We start from the raw sequence: 18,173 nt of genomic DNA, 5'->3' as shown, positions 1-18,173 counted from the left end.
CAATGGAAAGCTAAAATATGAAGACTTTTGCTGTTGGATGGGCCTCTCTATTTATACAATAGAGAAGATTGTATCAATTCTCACATAGAAAAATGAATTTAAATACTAGGGGAAGAACTGACTTGCACCTTTTTCTGTGTAATACAAATCATGTTGCTTACCTAAGAGTACAAATCACGTACCCTTATATAAATGGCTCCAATAAGCATTCCTTCTATACATGAAGATGATTAAAGTCTCTCTGAGACTTCCATGAATAAGGCCACTAAAGCTGTCTGTTTATACAGACAGAAAATGAGCTGCGCCAATTAGAATTTCATGAGCACACAAATGTTCCTCTCTAGAGAGATGAGATAAAAACCAATTCAAAAGGATTAATGTCTAAGCTTTCTGAATTAAAATTGCAACAGGTGTCAACTTTACATGTCTGCCCTTGCAACAAATATGACAATATCTATTTGATTGATGACGGAGTAAAAAAATGTATTTTATTTTGTCTCAGAGTTCTCTTTTGAAAATGAATGATGTATTTTTTCATACCATTGTACCTAAATCACCTCCTAGTATTTTCTATTGAATTCTGTCTAAAGAAGATATAAAAAAACTACTTGTTTTGAATAATACTTTGTTAATGAACATATCTTGGTATCCTTAAAAATGATAAGAGGATGCTTCTAACAATACTGTGTAAGTTGCTAAGGTTTAGTGAGTAGTAGTGAGTTGCTAAGGTTTAGTTTGACGCATCTTCTCTATGTAAACATACAATGTACCTCACTACAGGAATTTTCTCAGATGCAGATTTCTAAGTGACAGATCTTGTCCTACCCTTCTCTCAAAGGGATCAGGATCTCTACTTATGATTAAACTCAGAGCAAGAAGAATTTACTAAACAAGTTCAATCAAATAAGTTTAGTTATTCTAAACAAAGTCCATCTTTATTAGCCTAGCTACATAGATAAACTAGAAGGGGAACCTTCTCCTTTACCTTCCAGCTGGGTTTGGAACATGAAATATGACCAAACTAATCTCAGGCTCTGCATATTGCAGCTTCTCAGCCTTTTTTCTGTACTTCACTAATACACAGGGATTATAACCTCTCGAAACTGCAGGTTTATTTCTATGCTGCATTCCAGTGTTGATGGGTACAAGGTACAAGGAGGATTTAAACAAGTTCACTGCAACTATGTTGGAAATGTGCATGGTTTGTGATGCTTCTTGGCTGACTCCCAAATATTTATTTTGGAATGGTTTTTAAGTAGAGTTATGTAGCTTGAGGTAGTATTTAGCTCAAGGTAGATACAGTTGCAGCAGTGTTAACATGGATTGACAAAGCTAAGGAAGTCTGCAGCAAAGCTGGCTTTTGAGAAAAAAGCTCTGAGTGTTCGACACAGATGTGCAGACAAAACCAACTAATACAACCATATCGATTGCTAACTCCCCATCATCTGAAAAACAAATGCTTTCCTGACCACTGCTAAATTGCCTAACATGAGAAATGGACTTGGTGTAAAGCTCCCTGCATGAAGGACAACTGACTGGACAACATCAATCCTGGATTTGAGCCAGTGGTCAGGAACGGCCTCCTTAGGGCTGGCAAAATCCACCTTTGCACAATAGTATGGGTTTGCATATGTCTGCCTTTCAGACAATAGGGTGTTTCGGAGCTTTTGATGAGAGCTCAGGGAAGCGGGACTGCTGAAGCCTGCCTGCTCTGGGAGCTCGTCCAGACTCCCTGGTAGGCGTTCTGCCGGTGGCACTGCCCGTGGCACTGCCCGCAGAAGGGCGAACTGCGTGCCCGGGTCCCTGCGCTGGTACAGCTGGTGAGCGCTCCACGCATCGCTGCTTTGCCCGAGCGGGACCCGCCACTCCCGCGGGGTTGCGGGGCGGCACCAGCGCCTGCCCGCGCCGTCGGACCGGCTGTTCCCGGGCGGAGCCGCGCCTGCGGCAGCGGGACGAAGGGAGCCGCGGGGTCCCGCCGGCATCCCCCTGCCTTCTGAGGGATGAAGAACACGGGTCTGCCCGCCCCCTCGGCTCCCACCTCCCCGCGGCCGCCCCCAGCCCTGCCCGCCCCGCAGCCTCCCGCCGCCGCCCTGCCCTGCCCACCCTCCGAGGAGGACGCGAAGCCGCGGCGGTCTATAAAAAGCCCCCCGGGGCGGGAGGGAAGGAGGGAGGGAAGGACGGGACCACCGCGCCGGCGGAGTCGCAGCGGAGGGAGCGGGACGCGGCACCATGGCCCAGTGGGGCTACGACAGCGACAATGGTGAGCGGGGCTCGGGGCCGCCGGGCGGGACGGGGCTGAGCCCGGCGGAGCCCGGATGAGCCGGGCAGTTGTCTCCTTTGCATTTCTACCTCAGGACCCGATCGCTGGCACGAAAACTACCCCCTGGCCAAGGGAGACAAGCAGTCGCCCATTGAGATCAACAGCAAGGACGTGCAGCACGACCCCTCTCTTCCCGCTTGGCATGCGAGTTATGATCCCGGGGCAGCGAAAACCATCCTGAACAACGGGCGCACCTGCCGCGTCGTCTTCGACGACACTTTTGATCGCTCAGGTCGGTTTCTGATTTGGTTTTCTGGGCATGTTAGGAATCGAGGTTTGCAAAGTTAAAGTCATCAAAAAGCATCCTTTAGTATCCAGCCTGCACAGGCCAGCAGAGAAAAATCACTTGGGAAAAATCACATCCAGGATGCTCCTGGAGTTTATTCTGGTGAATCTGTAGGTGGGAAAGGGAGACTGTAGCTGCAGGGTCACCCCTGAAATACAGACTCAGCTGGAAGGTGGACTTCTCCCTATGTCATCCTCTTCAACACAAACACCATATCCTCAGGTTTTCTGTAAGAGAAAAGAGTGGTGCCCAGAGAGGTTTAGAATGCTCTTAGGCACTCTGTAAACAAAAAACTTGTATATATATTTCCACTGACTGTGATCTTGATTTCTTCTGTACGGGAATTCTTCAGGCATACTTCACAACCTAAAAATGCTATTAAAATATCATTTATGAAAATAGCATTTCATAGTTTCTTGAAAGTTATGGAATGGCATTGCTATTTGGCTGACAGTGAGCAGCCTCATATCTAAGTTAAACTGTTCAAAACTTTATTCCAGAACTATATCAGTGTAGCTCTGGATCCAGAGAGGCAACAACTGTCAAAATGAACAATAAATTGACAACATAATATAGTGCAAAGACATCTCAAGAGCATGCAGTATGGTCCTTTAGTATTTATTACCACAATTTCTACACAGTGGTCTCAACATAAACTGCACTTTTATTATCACAGAGTCACCAAATGGTCTGGGTTGAAAGATCATGTAGTTCCAACCACACCACCACCACCACCACCACTTTCCATTAGACAAGGTTGCTCAAAGCCCCATCTAACCCGGCCATGAACATTACCAGGCGTGGGGCACCCACAACTTCTCCAGCCAATCTATTCAAGTGCCTCACCACCCTCACAGTAAAGAATTTCTTCCTAATATCCAATGTAAGCATACTCTCTTTCAGTTTGAAGATGGCCCCCCTTGTCCTATCACTACCTGCCCTTGTAACAAGGCCTTTTTATAAACCAGAATGCTCTCCCCTAAGCACCGCATAAAATTCATGCCATGACTGAAAGCATGCGACATAAACTGATAAAGAACATTTTCATGTGGGGGGTTCTACTCTGTCTTCTTTGCAGCTTCCTAAAGGCTGAAATGTTTAGACAGGGTGCTGAAGAAGATGTCTGCCCAAGGAACTGTGTTGGAGAAAGATTCAACAAGCAAAGTGCAGCCCTTGGTGCAGCTCTTCTTCTAAATCATCTTCCCTCTGTTCCCTCCCTGCCTCTCCCTCCTCATCATCTCTGTTGTTCTCTGGGCATCCAGTGTGCACATTCACTCCTGGCTGCCCTCACTTTCTGCAGGCTGTTGGACAGTAATTTAGGACTCAAACGTTTCATAGGAACGTGTCTGATAAGAATCAAAACCAATGTTTGACAGCACTGAGAGATCACATGAGAAAGAATTTCATAGCCACGTTATTATCTTCATTTGCTGGCTTCTGCAGTGGCAAGAGATAAGTATTAGTCACAGATCCCATTTTAATTGGAAAAAGAAATATCACTTAAAGATAGCCTCTTTTATCCAATTATATGAAAAATTTTGAATTTTAAAAAGATTTGTTTTCATTCTGCAGAGATTTTTGTACTGTTATGAAGTGCTATTTTCAAGTGCTTCACAGTATTTCAGCTCTGGAAAGGGCCACCTTTAAGAAACAACTGCTAAATGAATGTCCAATTCTGATACTGATTTAGCTTGTAAATGTAGGTAAATCACATAAATTCAGCTCCTGAAAGTCCCTGCCACCAACTGATCCCAACTTGAAATGGCAAGCAAATACTTGTGAGGAGTTGGACCTTAGACTCTATGCTTTATTTATCTTATATTCAAAAGTGAAATAAGAATAACAATAATTATATTGATATGAAATTTCCCATTGAAGGCCTCTATTGAAAGTTTAGAAGGTTTACTCAATATCATATTGACTTAGGATAATTCATTGATGTACAAACAAACTCAAAAAGTAAGAGGAACTGCATGCCTAAAACTCAATAGTGCTTTTTTTCCGTCCCACCCCTTGATAGTTGTGACACCTGCCAACTAAAAAGAGAAACTGCAAAGTTAAACCTCTTGCTCTGTGTAGGTATTCCAACACATATGATATCAAGAATTCATTTGAGACTATTGGGCAAAAGAGGATTTATTATTTCAATGTTAACTTTGAACTTCAAAGCTATTGGTAGAAGCTCAAACTTGGATGCTATTTAAACAAGGTCTTCTGGCACTGCAGTTGTGAACTACATTATCAGCTTTCTGTGTAAGGAAACACGAGTCGTTCCAACCTTAGGTAATGAATGAAAAATACATTTGAGAGCTTATCCTCTAAGCAGTCCCTGCTCAAAAGAATCTCCAGGCTGAAAGAGCAGGTGTGATTTTTTGAAAGTCAGAGTTAATGTCAACTGTCAGACTGATGCATGGTCAGCATTATTTGGCTAAATACAGCAGAAGTAACCGCTTCTTAATTTGTTTCATTGGTGGCTCAAGAACAATTTAAACTTTATTGTGTTCCCTTTCTAGATATAGATTTTTTTTTTTAAATTTTTACTTTTTTAGAAGAGCAAACTATGCCGTAACCATTTTTTAGTTGTCTGAACTGTAAAAGGTATGGCAGTCGTGGACTAGAGGTACTCTTCGAAGCACCTCTGGATTAATTTAACAGCCCTAACACCAATCCTTCTACAACAGACCATTTCTTGATAAGAACCATCTATGAACACTCTTCTTCTCTCTCCACATCACAAACTTTAGTGTCTCCACTTGCCAAGAGAAAAGAGGCTTGTTGGCCAGGTAAGGTTTGATTCTATGCTTGACTCACAGCAGTTTCCACAGTTTTCACATCAAAAAGAACTCCTGAGTGATAACAGAACTTAGCCCCAACCATGTGAACTGGTGAGTCCTGTGGCCCCTCACTGCAATCAGCTGGATTTAAAGAAGGTGCTCCGGTGGGTTCCCATCCAGTGACCGTGTGTGCCAGGGTTTTTTTGGCTGGTGCTGAGGCAGATTGTCCCTTGCAGTGCTGAGAGGGGGCCCGCTCACCGGCGCCTACAGGCTGCGGCAGCTGCACTTGCACTGGGGTTCCTCTGATGACCACGGCTCCGAGCACGTTATAGATGGGGTGAAATATGCAGCAGAGGTAGGACTGATTTTTACTAGTAGTATTCAATGCTAACTGGAATTCGACTGATTTTGCATCTGAGCAGATTAACCGTTCCCCCTTTTGCAATTATTTAACCATTAACTTTTCTCTGTCTGTGGAACTTGTGAATATTGGTTAGTGTGCAGTGGGATAAGTTGCACCTGCCAACAAATGTATCTTTGCAAGTATATACTAACACAGATTGCTTTTCTTCAAGCAAGAGTTTTTATGGTATTTTAGAATGTTTTAAAAATATTTGCCATAAACCAATCTGTTACTTTCAAATAGGAAGATCTGTTTTCTGCTGCTGCTTTTAAGCTTTTAGCCATTTCCGGTATAGCTTGAGTTACCAAGTTAGTTTCAGAAAGCATTACTAATGAATAGAAAAACTTAGTAAAAGCACATTTGATAAACTGACATTCAAAATTAGATCCACCTCAAAACTGATTCAGAGTATGTTTTAGTTTCTGGACATCTCTGCTTTAAAATAACAGGATTAATTTTCAGGAACCATAGAAAATATATTTGTTTTGTTTTGTTTTGTTTTGTTTTGTTTGTTTGGTTGCCTTTTTAAAATTTTTTTTATGTAAACTACTGAAGGACTGTTGTCCAAATTTTCTAAAATTAATGCCTACTTTAGGCCCTGAAGACTTCTTCAGGTCATAAATATAAGAAAATTAGTTATTGATGATAGTGAATTACTAGCAAATGTTGCCTCTTTCATCTTATTTGAGAATAGTCTCAAAATATATAACTATGCCCACAAAAGTCCTGCAGTAGAGTTTTCCTGCCTTACAACTGTACCCTCAAGGTACAGAGCTTAGAGGGGCTTTGCCCACCTATCACAGGACAAAACTGAGGCAGATATTTTCAGTGTCAGTGTACACAAACATTGCAGAGACAACTGTGGGTGATGGCTTAGGAATTTTCTCCCTGTTCCTTAACTGCAGCCAAACTTTGCTAGTGCTCTACTTTCTGAGGTCAGCTAAACAGAAGGATTCTGCTTCCTCAAACTGTTTCTTGGTTAGCTCAAGCACAGACTTTTCATGTTACTTTTGTTAGTAGTACTCATGTACTTATTGACAGCAGAAGAAAGTCTGGAATGTATGAAATTTTCCTACACTGCAACTAAAGATATATGGTTGCTCCACCTTTAGCCTTAGCAATAAGATCCCTATCCTCAAGAGAAAAGAAATAGAGAACAATACATTGATTATATTCAGGGCAAACTACTCTGTTGTCATATTAAGTAAACTTTAGGAAAAAGACTTTTTTTCCTGTATGACACTGAGTTGTAGATGCTACTTAGTCTGAAATTGCATACTGCTGCTTGCAGCATTTGTAGCTATTTGCACAAGCTGAAGATTTTCTGGACAGAGATGTAAAAATTCGAAATATATCCTGAAAATACATCACTGTTGAAAGTAGACATGAGAAATGTCAGATTACTATCCCCACTCCTGTCCAGTACAATGTGCCCAGAGTAATAAGAGATACAAAACAATAATGTATGCGCTACACACAACCCAATGTAAATCCTTGAGCTGATATCTGCATAACCTGAAGATCTAAAAATGTACTTGAGATGAAGTGCATGTCAGTAGGTGTTTTATGCACTGCAAGTGTCCATGTCATGTGCTTGGGTTAAACTACTTATAGTTGCACTGTCTGATTACTGTGTGGTAAACTTAAGGTTTTTTTCTCATGCTTCAATTAAACGCAAAGCAATGCTTTATAGAAAGTGTGAGCATATAGAAGTATGGAAACAGCAGTTAGAAATATTTACATAGAGGTTTTATTTTCATGTCCATTCCTTTACTTACTGTGTACTGGACACTTTTCTTAATTTAATTCAAAGTGAAGATTGTGCTGACGGCAATTTCTTGTATTTATAACTGAGGTTTCATTGATTTTTAGTTACATATGGTGCACTGGAATCCAAAACATGGTAATTTTGCTGGAGCTTTGAAACAACCAGATGGTGTGGCTGTTGTGGGCATTTTTCTAAAAGTAAGTGGCAAATATTCAGTCTTTATAATTTTCTGTATTCTTCATCCTTCTCTAGAGCCAAGGGGAAAATGTTCCCATTGTTTTTTCATGCACAGCATCATTTTGCAGGAAAACATTCAAAGCAGTTGACTTGAGTACAGACTGAAGTCACACATGCCCTTGGGCCCTCCAGATTCCATGCGCTAACCGGTTCAGAGTCGACTTCTGACACCATTTGTGATGCCAGTGGCATGAGTGGTACTGAACAAGAGATACACAACTTCAAGCCTGGGACATTTGCTAACTTTGTCCCTGATAGCTGAGCAGCCCTTTTACTGTGGTGTGCATTGAGTGGGGAGGACAATCTTCATGGTATGAGTGTTCCCTCTTACCTGTCGTCTGCTAGCAGGTGTTGCATCTGCAAGTTTATGTTGACTGATTCTCTTCCCTGGTCTCTAGTTGATTCCCCCATAAGCTGGGAATTAAAAGGAGTTCAATGAACCTACTTCAAAGATAGATAATTCATAGTAAAAGGACACTGAACATTCTAACTTTGAAATACAGCAGTTTTGTAACAAAATAATTTTGTACCAGTAATTCACAATTGATTTTTTTATAAACTTAAACAGAAATAAAGTAATCCTAGTATCAAATCTGTATGTCGTCTAGGACATTGAGAAACACTAACAGGCACACTGCCTAATAGTGATAAATTATGCAAACTTCAGCTATGTGGCTGTCCTTTTACCTGCAGGTGGGCATATAAGCTCGAACACACCATCAAGAATAGGTTTCCTTTTATTGTTTTATCACTTGTAAGTGGCATTTGTGCAAGCAATAGCAAGTGGATATAATTAATTCTGCCATGGTGTCCCTGGACAGACTAGATACAATGTCATTTTAATTCTGTTATACTGTAAGCCAGCCTGACCTTTTCTCTTGTGGTTAGTTTAAACTGAAGGTCAGCACATGTCCAGATTCTCCCCTTATTCATTCTTGAATTATTCTTACTTTGTCATTTCTTTTGGTCTATTTTAGACTAAAGCATTACCCTGTAAAACACAGATTACAAAGCATACACCATGTTCTTAATAATCATGCTAAGGTCAGAAAAAAGGTCTAGAGAAGTGGTATCACTATATCTTCTCTGGCCTTCTTTCTCTCTTTCCTTCTTGCTCTGTGGTGAAGGAGCCATTGCTTTTCACTGAGTTGGTCATGTTCTGTTACTGGGGTTTAGAATACTGTTAAAATGGGATTGAATTATCTCCTGAAGAGTTGAATTTCATCTATTCCGGAAAAAAAATGGCAATAACAGCACATCTTAGGCATACTGTCTTTACTCTTCTGGGATGCAGAGCTGTGTCAAAGCTTTTGGAAGTGCTAAGTGTCAGGAACACAAGCAATAAAGTGATCCCATAGCTTGAGGATATCAAGACATGAATCTCATCGTATGTCTCATGTCAAGTTTGATCTGACTGCATATATGCTACAGAACATTTGAAGTATCTGCAGGAACTCTGGCTCTTCAGACCATCACACTTTGTTGAGTGCTTATATGTCTCACAGTGGGTTGCTTTCAAAGAAGGAGCCAAAGGCAAGGCCCTGGAGAGCGCAAATCACACTGTCTGAGTGTGCAGTTCATTCCTCAGACAGTCAGTGATGCCTTGTGAGTCTTTCAAATTGCAAAGCCAGTTACTGCAGTCTTCTATTTTGGATGTTCTTTTAACACGTCATTTTCTGTCAGTCTCTACTGGATGCTCTGAGAGTGCTGCTGCCTAATGTGACAGATGGGATACGCTGAATTTCTTTCAAATTCTGTGGAACATGACGAAAAAGATACAGTCCTTGTGCTTTGCCTTACAGGTTGGAAAAACTCCCAAACCAGAGATGAAGAGAATTCTTGAAGAAATTGATAACATTAAGACCAAGGTATCAAAAGAATTCTGGTGATATAATGTAGCCAAAAAGCGTTAGGTGTAGAAATCAGAAGTTCAGATTTATTTTTTGGCATCATCTTGGTGCTTAGCAGTAGCACCAAAAGTGGTACACTGGACTGTAAGACAGGATACTTTCTTTTACTTAATTAAACAGGTACCCCCTCACTTCTGCAAGTATTCTTATTGTAGAGGATTTTTTAATCAATCCTTGCATATACAACTCATACTCTTATTGGTACTGCTCTGTAAAAATATGCTAGTGTGCAAATATCAAGAAGAAATGAAAAGCTTTTTGAATCTGAGGACAGCAGTGGCCAAAAACATTTGCATATAAAGGAGTCAGAAATTTAGTTAGCCTGAAATGAGAAGAAACTAGTAGGAATGATGGTTTAGGCTTCCAGGCTATGTAGGGGAGATCAAGAATGTTATTAGTTTTAAGATGGAACTGTATTTATAAAAGGGATAACATGGTGCAGTTTCTGCACCAGTCCAAAGTTCTCTCTTCCTATGAAGAGCACAGTCTTGGGAGGAGACTGTCCTTCAGACAGAAGACTGTAATGAATCTGGGATAAATGCCTGGCCACTATTCTGTTGGATAAAAAGGGTAACAGTACCTGCAGTGCCGCAGCCTTTAACTTTTATCTCAGCTGACCCAAAATAAAACACATTTTGATAGTTCCAGAATAGAAAAATGCAAAACTGAGCTTGCTTTGGTCCCACACAATTCAGTTTGTAATTTCTTTTAATTTATTTACGTAATCAAAACATCAGTTATTATTAATTGCAAGGAAAGTGCTTGAGAAGAAGAAAAGGAGGTTGATTTCTTGCATGAATCTTGGTATTTAAAACTCCCTTTATAACAATATGGATACTGATGTCTCTTAAGATGCATATCCCTGGAGTTACTGCAGAATTTTTTTTTTCTCTAAGGGGAAAGAGGCTCCTTTTCAGCATTTTGATCCTTCAATTCTTTTCCCCAAATCTCGGGACTACTGGACCTACCACGGTTCATTCACTACACCCCCGTGTGAGGAGTGTATCACTTGGATTCTCCTGAGGGAACCAATAGAAGTCAGCTCAGACCAGGTAAACACCTCGTTCTGCTACTCTTTTACCAGTTCTCAGCAGTGTCTCAGTGTGTCAGATTTGTGAGCCCTGTGTAACCTTGCACTTTTTGATAGGGAAAGCTTTAGATGAGGACTGTGAAAAATTGCCTGCAGATGTTGAAATGGACTCTAAAACTGACCCTGAGAATCAGGCCTCTTGCTAGATACCTCCTGGAATAGCTTCATCAGGAATGTTCTTGGGATCCTGAAAACTTGCTAAAGCAGAAGTGCCCCCAAGACACAAAATTCAGTCATCACAGCATCTTCAGTGTAATTCACTATTAAGTGGCAAGTGAGACTAACATTTCCCTGGTTTCCCAGTTTAAGGAATTGCTGGTGCAGATCTTGACTTCCTAAAAGCTGTCAGTTAGAAGGATCAAACTACTTAGAACCTTCAATCCTGAATGTTAATATAAAGTAATTTACTAAAAAAATTGTATTCATATAGCTCAAATATGCATTTACACAGACAAAAAAAAAACATAAAAAAGAGAGACAAGGTGACCATTTTAGTTCTTGTGTTAAAAATTTTGCTTAGTATTTTTTGCTTCAGCAGTACAAATCAAGGTATATTCTTTTTACTGGTTTGGCTGTTTTCAGAATAGATTTATTTTGCATTTGGATGAAAGGTCAACTATTAACAAAGCAACATTGAATTTAAGAATAACAGCTAAGTGATGAATTCATGATTGAGCTTAATCCAGTTGGCATACATTTCTCTGCCTTACAGAACAAAATACAAACTTCTGCACCAGCTTTTTCTATTTTACCTTGCATAAGCGTAGATGTGCACCTCCTTCATAGATAGCCAGTTGTCATTGCCATTGTGTGCCTGTCATTATATAAGAAAAGTCCTTCTCCATATCTGAGCTTCTTCTAGGCATTAAGAACCACAGTACTTCCACACAGACACTTTAATTTTTCTTCTTTGCAGATGGCAAAGCTCCGTAGCCTTTCCAAGAATGATGAGAATGAACCTGTGAACCCACTTGTTGATAACTGGCGCCCACCTCAGCCTGTGAAGGGCAGAATAGTGAGAGCCTCGTTCAAGTGAAGTCTCAAGTCTCGCTCTGCTGAACCTGAGTGAGAAAATCCATGCACCACAAAGTATAGTTAGTTTTTGCTGTCTACTGCTTTTCCTCTGGATCCAGCTCTGCATTTCTCAGCTTGAAATTCGGAGTGGCAAACTGAATCTGATTTTGAAAACAGAAAAAACACTGTATGCAAATACTAAGCTAAATAAGGAATTGTGAGATATACATGATTCTTGAGCACAAATGCCTCAGCAGTTATAATAGTGTCACTTCTCTGCCATGTGGTCTTGGAAGAAAAATGGGCTCAGTTTCTATATGTAAAAGTAATTTCAAAGGAAATATAGTAAAGGCAGAAAAATGAACCAATAGCCCAGGAAAGCAGGAGTAACGGGAGATGGACAGGACATAAAATGTCTATTCCTACAGCGTCTCTAGTGATCTTCCTCAGATATCCCACCACCAGTGTGGACAACCAAAGAATAAGTACCCCTTTAACATGCCAGATTTTCCCTTCCCTCTCTTATTCATAGTTTGTTATCCAATATTAGATTAATATTCTCAGGATACAATCAGGCATGCTCGACTCCTGTGTGTGAAGAAAAAAAGATAATCTTGCTGTCATTTCAGCATGTGCTGTCTTTGCCATGTCCTGCTGCTACCATTGTTGATCTTTTCTTGTTTCACTGCTGCTGCTACTTCACCCATCCAGTGTAGAATCCTGCTGGTATCATGTCACCTTGAATTTAGTATAGCAGCTTTAGTATCACTGAGTGGGAAGTGCCTTTTTTCTGCTGCTCTACATTACTTATGTTACCTCTCAGAATGATAAATTTTTAGTTTTGATGCTCTGCCTGTTTTTTATTTTTGACATCTTAGCCTGCATAGTAATGGTTTTAGCTGTGAGGGATTTTGTTTCATATAGAAAGGATCTTTGTGAATGATTCATATGTGTCACTTGTCATTCCCACTACTGAAAAATCCAGGTTAAGTCACCTAAGTGTTTTTTGATTGTGACTCTGTGTAGTTGGAGACTGTAAGTGGACTCTGTTTGGCTCTGTTCCTTTCTGGGGAGACATATCAGCTTGCACATATGATCCAAGCAAGGAATCACTGGCACACAGAAACTTTTCAATCAATTAACTTCCCCTGTCCTTCATCATAAAAACTTTATCCGTTCAGTGTAACATAAGTATCACCTAGCTTGAATCCACATGTGAGTAAAGATCCGCTACATTATATTCACCATCAGGGTGATTGTTCTCTATTGTACATACAGAAGGTTGGGTGGTCAAAGGTATTGAGTAAATCCTCCTGCAAAGGAAACTCTATGTTCCTCTAACTCATCCATAGATAACAGTGGGTGCTCTTCTAGAAGATGTTGCCACAAACATGTTCACAGCAACATTTAAAAGGGATTTGTCAAAGTCTGAGAAAAAACTGGGTTACAAATGGCTCCTTAACTGTTTCCTTTTCCACCTTTACTAGAAAAAGGGTGCTCCAACAGGGAAGTAATGAATGGGCCACATTGAAGAAATTCTGCCGTTATCACCAGCACAATTCAGTGAGAATTCAGAAATGAAACTGAGGGCAGAGTTTGATCCTTTGTATTAATTTACAAATGTTCTAAGAATTGCTGAAGTCCCACTGAAAGTAAATATTTCAGTTTATTAGGAGTGTATTTTGCTTAGTATAAAGCATTTTCTTTTTAAAAACTACGTTCATGCCAGCAGAAGCTATTGATTGAATCTTGTTTACAAATGTTTTGGCCTTGGCTTAATCTTACCATAAGATCAGCTTTTGATATTACAAGTGCAGCATTTCCAACAGTATTGATTTTAAGACTCCTTTAGAGTTTCTTTCAACTCCTGAATCTGTACATCTTCTCAACACATAAAAATGTTACTACAGAAAGCTCATAAGCAACTTTTTTTTTCTACTGTACTATGTCTCACATATAAAATTTCTTCTTATATCCATATGCAGTTGATCTTGATGATACGAAAATTTTAACACAAATTACTGAGACAAGTGTTTGAGTCTTTCTACCTAAAAGCCATTGACTGTGATGTTTAAATCTCTTGTTATTGGAGCAATAAAAAATATTAGTTGCCTGCACTTGAAATAACTGCTTTTATGTCTTCAAAGAACTAATAAATTGACTTAAATCAAAAATTGCTTGCTGGTTTTATTTATAATGCTACATGATGAGATTGAAAGGGGTAAGAACTTACTAGAAAACCTCTGAATCCTTTCTTTGATATATGTGATTGTAACACAAGGGGAATAGACACTCCAGTAATTTTTAGTTGTTGGAATTTAGTTTAATATCTCATCCTGGTTTCTGTGTATCCAATCAAACAGATCCTCAAAAGTATCAGGATTATACAGTATTAGTTATTCTCTGTTTTCAGGTACAAAAAAAAAGTGTTTATTTCTTATCTGCACATAAACATTCTCTTACATCTTACCAAAGTTCATACATTCATATCTGACCTTGAATATCAGTAATTTGGATATGAATTTTGTTTTCTTGCAAGAAACACATGGATGAGTTAGCTGAAATGTTACATAATTCTGAAATTTCCTGATTAGTTTGTACTTTTCAAACACACAAACTTGTTAAAGTGAAAGAATAATTACCTGCAATTCAGATACTAAGTGCACTTTGCTTTGTCTGCATGTCTCCTCTACTGCTTTTGAAAAGTAGAACAGGCAGAAGTTTATCAACTACTGAAATAGTAGTTTTGGTTGCAAGACTAAACATATGGAAAGCTTTGTTATTAACTGAAACAGGTGTCACCATCTTTCAGTCAGATATAAATTCATAACTGAACTGTGAATTCTTGCTCTGACCCTCAGTATACAACATATGGTTATGCTTTTCTACCACAAAATGAAAAGAATATATATAATTTTTACTCAAAGGAAGACACTTCTGGATCTCCTTGCTGGTGTTTATCTGTTGAGTAATCAGAGCTGAAGAATGTTCACACTGTCAGTGAGTTGAACAAAGTAAGACAATATCTGTCTTCCTGAGGCCTTTTGTCCCATGCCTTAGCAAAGGGAGTAGCTGTACAGCGTGTGTTCCACCTCATCTATCTGCCTTTCATCTCAATGAATTCTGATGTTTATCTTTGTCAATACTGGAGTACATAGAATATATTCAAGAATTATTTCCAAACCCAAGAATTTAATAGAATATTTTATAACATTCCCCTGTCCCCCAAAAGGTAGTGTACCACCAGTGATGAATTAGACATCAAATTGGACTCAAGTTGTCTTTAAGAACATATTTTTTAAAGTATCTTTTCAGTTAGCACTGCTGTACATATTGATTTTCAAAAATGTGCAATTAACCAGTTCAGGGTTATTTGTGTGGGAGAGACAGAAAACCTGTAAAGTTTTGTGTTCATTAAAACATAGAAACAGATTTGAACACACGTGAGGAACTTGTGGTATTACTAGGAAAATAAACACCAACAGAGTATTGTTATTATAGAAAAATTAACTTTCTCTGTTTGGACTGGATAGCAAAATACTTGGAAGAATGACCATGCACTTAAATAAGCAAAACACTTCTGTTGAGAACTATTTAACAAGATCTCCCTAGAGACAGCATTCTGTCTCTCTAGGAGAAAATCCAGCAGGAAGGTTGGAAGTGATGATGCCATTGGGTATGCAGAAGGAGTGGTTCAGTCACAACTGAACCACAGCTGCACTTAGCACAAGCTGGAGCACTTACACAGGATGTTATCTGTATGGGAATGCTAAAAGTAAGTCTCACTGATTGTGTCACTAATTCTCTAACCCAGAGGTTTACATTAACTCATGCCTTTGCTGTTCTGTCATGCCATCAGTAGCAAAATATGTAGTATGTGTTAGGAAAAAATATACCTTTGGTGAGTTTGAGTAGCACACTGTCACTCTTTTACTGTTTCTAATACCTTGGGGAAGATCTGTCAGAAAACTATTGAAGAACTCTAAACTCCTTCTTGGAGTTAGAAGAGCTTCCTTGCTGTGCTAGACCAGTGAGACCATGGGCCAGTTTTCTCAGACCTTTATGGTGGAGATAATAAACCTTTACTAGATTAAGATTATTAATTCTTCCAATTCCTCCCAGTAAATTTTTTTTTTTTTTTTTTTTTTTTTTTTTTTTACTGACATTCCCACTATTCATCCTACCTTTATCCCATAGACAACACAAACATCTATGCTGAAAACTAAAGTGAAGGATGCTAGTTTCTTCTTGGCCCTGTAATGATCATTTTCCAGAGCCCACACGGTGGAGCCAGTTTCTCAGCAGTCACATTCCTGACGTCAGTTTCTGCTCTCAGGAGGCCCTGGCTGCCACACTGTGCAGATTCCTCTTGCCATGAACGAGTAACTAAGCACTGAAACAAATGCAGTATATCCAAGTTAATGTTAAACTACAAGATCTGATGTTTAAATAAGAGTTGATAGCAACAGACTGATATTCATTTCTATCTGAAAATCTTTTATATTTTGTCTGTACATTTATTCATGCAAAGTGTAGGTACATAAGTGTAGGTATATAAATATGCAAAGTGTAGGTATATAAATCTGCTGCTTCTACAGGCTGAGAAAAGTCCAGTTAATTCCATTCCTAAAGTTCCAAAGAATCTTATCACAAGGTAAGAGGAGTTACAGATGAAAATCTGCCACTGGTATGTACTGAATTGGTTGTTGATTTGAATAATTATGAGATTAGGACTGCAGGACATGTTACCCTGCATACTAGCAATATCCTGCCTGAATAGCACTTTCAGTCTACATAGCCCTTTTCTCTCTGCATATATCTCAATCATCTTCCATGGTTATGATAATTTCTACACTGAATTAAAAAACAAAGACATTTCCATTAAAGTTTACTTCTTCCAGAGAACAGTGACTTTTTTTTTCTTAACCCCGCAAGCTGCAAGCCATTAAGCCTTAATTTAAGAGCTCCCGCAGTGTTGTGCATTGTCTGTGTAATAAATCTCTGTTGGAGAAAGAGCTTAATCACAAAATATTTTTTCTTGTCAAACATCATTGAGCAACAAATGGCAACAGTGTCGGCAGCCTATCTAAATTTACAGCTAAACAAATGCTACTGACCCTTGAATAAACAGATGAAAGTTGATTTGTTGCCCGATAGTGTGTAAGACCTATAATTGTAACACTGATTTCATAGTCTCCGTTGGGAAAGGTAGGGGATGAAAGTTTAGAAACAACACTTTCCATGCCTAATGTGTTAGAGCACTTTGCTGTAACTTCCACCACTGAAAAATTCTGCAAAGGCATAGAGTCTGTGTAATCTAAATACAGTTGAGAGTATGGGACATTTGTTCTGCCTTTAAAGTAGCAATTGTGTCAGGATGTAAGGTATCTTCCAGGTATCTTCCAGGAATCTTCCCCAAAATGCCAAGGCAGTGGAAAGGATTCAAAAGGGTTTATTTCAGAGGCAAAGACACTAAAACTTACAAACTTCATGGTGCTTCAAGACAGCACCGGGTCTCAGATGAAAGGCAAACCTCCTGTTCGCTCCCAGGCTTTATCATTGCTGGGCCCCCCCCACTCTCCCTGGGCCACAGCAGCCCTGCAGCATTTCTGTAAGTGTTCTCTCTCTCCTCTCACATATCCGAGAGGCTGAGAACTTCCCTTTGTATGCAGTGGGGTGAGAAAGAGTTACCTTTTAGGCAGAAAGCCTTCCCAAGCGAAAACTCTGGCTCCTCACAACAAAAGCTTCCAGAAAAAAAAAGCATATTCTATCCTCAGGGGACTTACATTAAAGACAATATGGTATAGTATTAATTAACATCATGGGCCCTGTGCTCTTCAACACTTTCACAAATGACTTGGACACAGGACTGGAAGGGATACTAAGCAAGTTTGCATATGACACAAAACTCAGAGGAGTTGTTGACTCCTTTGAAGACAGGGAGACCCTGCAGAGACACCTCGACAAATTAGAGGTTTGGGCAATCACCACCCATGTGAAGTTAATAAGGAGAAGTGCCGGACTCTGAACCTGGGATGAGGCAATCCTGGATGTACACAAAGACTGGGGAATGAGATGCTGAAAAACAATCTGCAGAAAAGGACCTGGAGTCCTGGTGGATGGCAAGTTGAATACGAGTCAGCAGCACCCTGGCAGCCAGGAGGGCCAGCCATGTCATGGGGGGCATCAGGCAAAGCATCACCAGCCAGCTGAGGGAGGGGATTGTCCCGCTCTGCTCTGCAACGGTGAGGCCTCACCTGTAATATTGTGTGCAGCTTTGGTCATGCAATATAGGAGAGATATTAAGCCATTAGAGCATGTCCAAAGGAGGCCAACAAAGATGGTGAAGGGCTTCCCCTTAAGGGGAAGCT

The 18,173-nt window shown here is 39.8% G+C and overlaps 1 protein-coding gene across 1 annotated transcript; it reads left to right on the top strand.

The window, feature by feature from the left end:
* Positions 1 to 2,181: 2,181 nt before the first annotated feature.
* Positions 2,182 to 13,964, top strand: LOC114065908 (carbonic anhydrase 3-like). The gene is made up of 7 exons (XM_027900162.1): positions 2,182 to 2,260; positions 2,355 to 2,552; positions 5,617 to 5,735; positions 7,656 to 7,748; positions 9,591 to 9,656; positions 10,595 to 10,750; positions 11,705 to 13,964. The coding sequence occupies exons 1-7, from the start codon at positions 2,230 to 2,232 to the stop codon at positions 11,822 to 11,824; spliced, it is 783 nt and encodes a 260-aa protein (XP_027755963.1). The 5' UTR covers positions 2,182 to 2,229; the 3' UTR covers positions 11,825 to 13,964.
* The last annotated feature ends 4,209 nt before the right edge of the window (positions 13,965 to 18,173 follow it).

The sequence above is a fragment of the Empidonax traillii genome, unplaced genomic scaffold, assembly GCF_003031625.1.
Source record: "Empidonax traillii isolate 1590-97213 ecotype Southwest subspecies unplaced genomic scaffold, ASM303162v1 scaffold713:size524338, whole genome shotgun sequence".
Lineage (NCBI taxonomy): Eukaryota > Metazoa > Chordata > Aves > Passeriformes > Tyrannidae > Empidonax > Empidonax traillii.
This window is presented reverse-complemented; position numbering and strand designations above follow the sequence as displayed.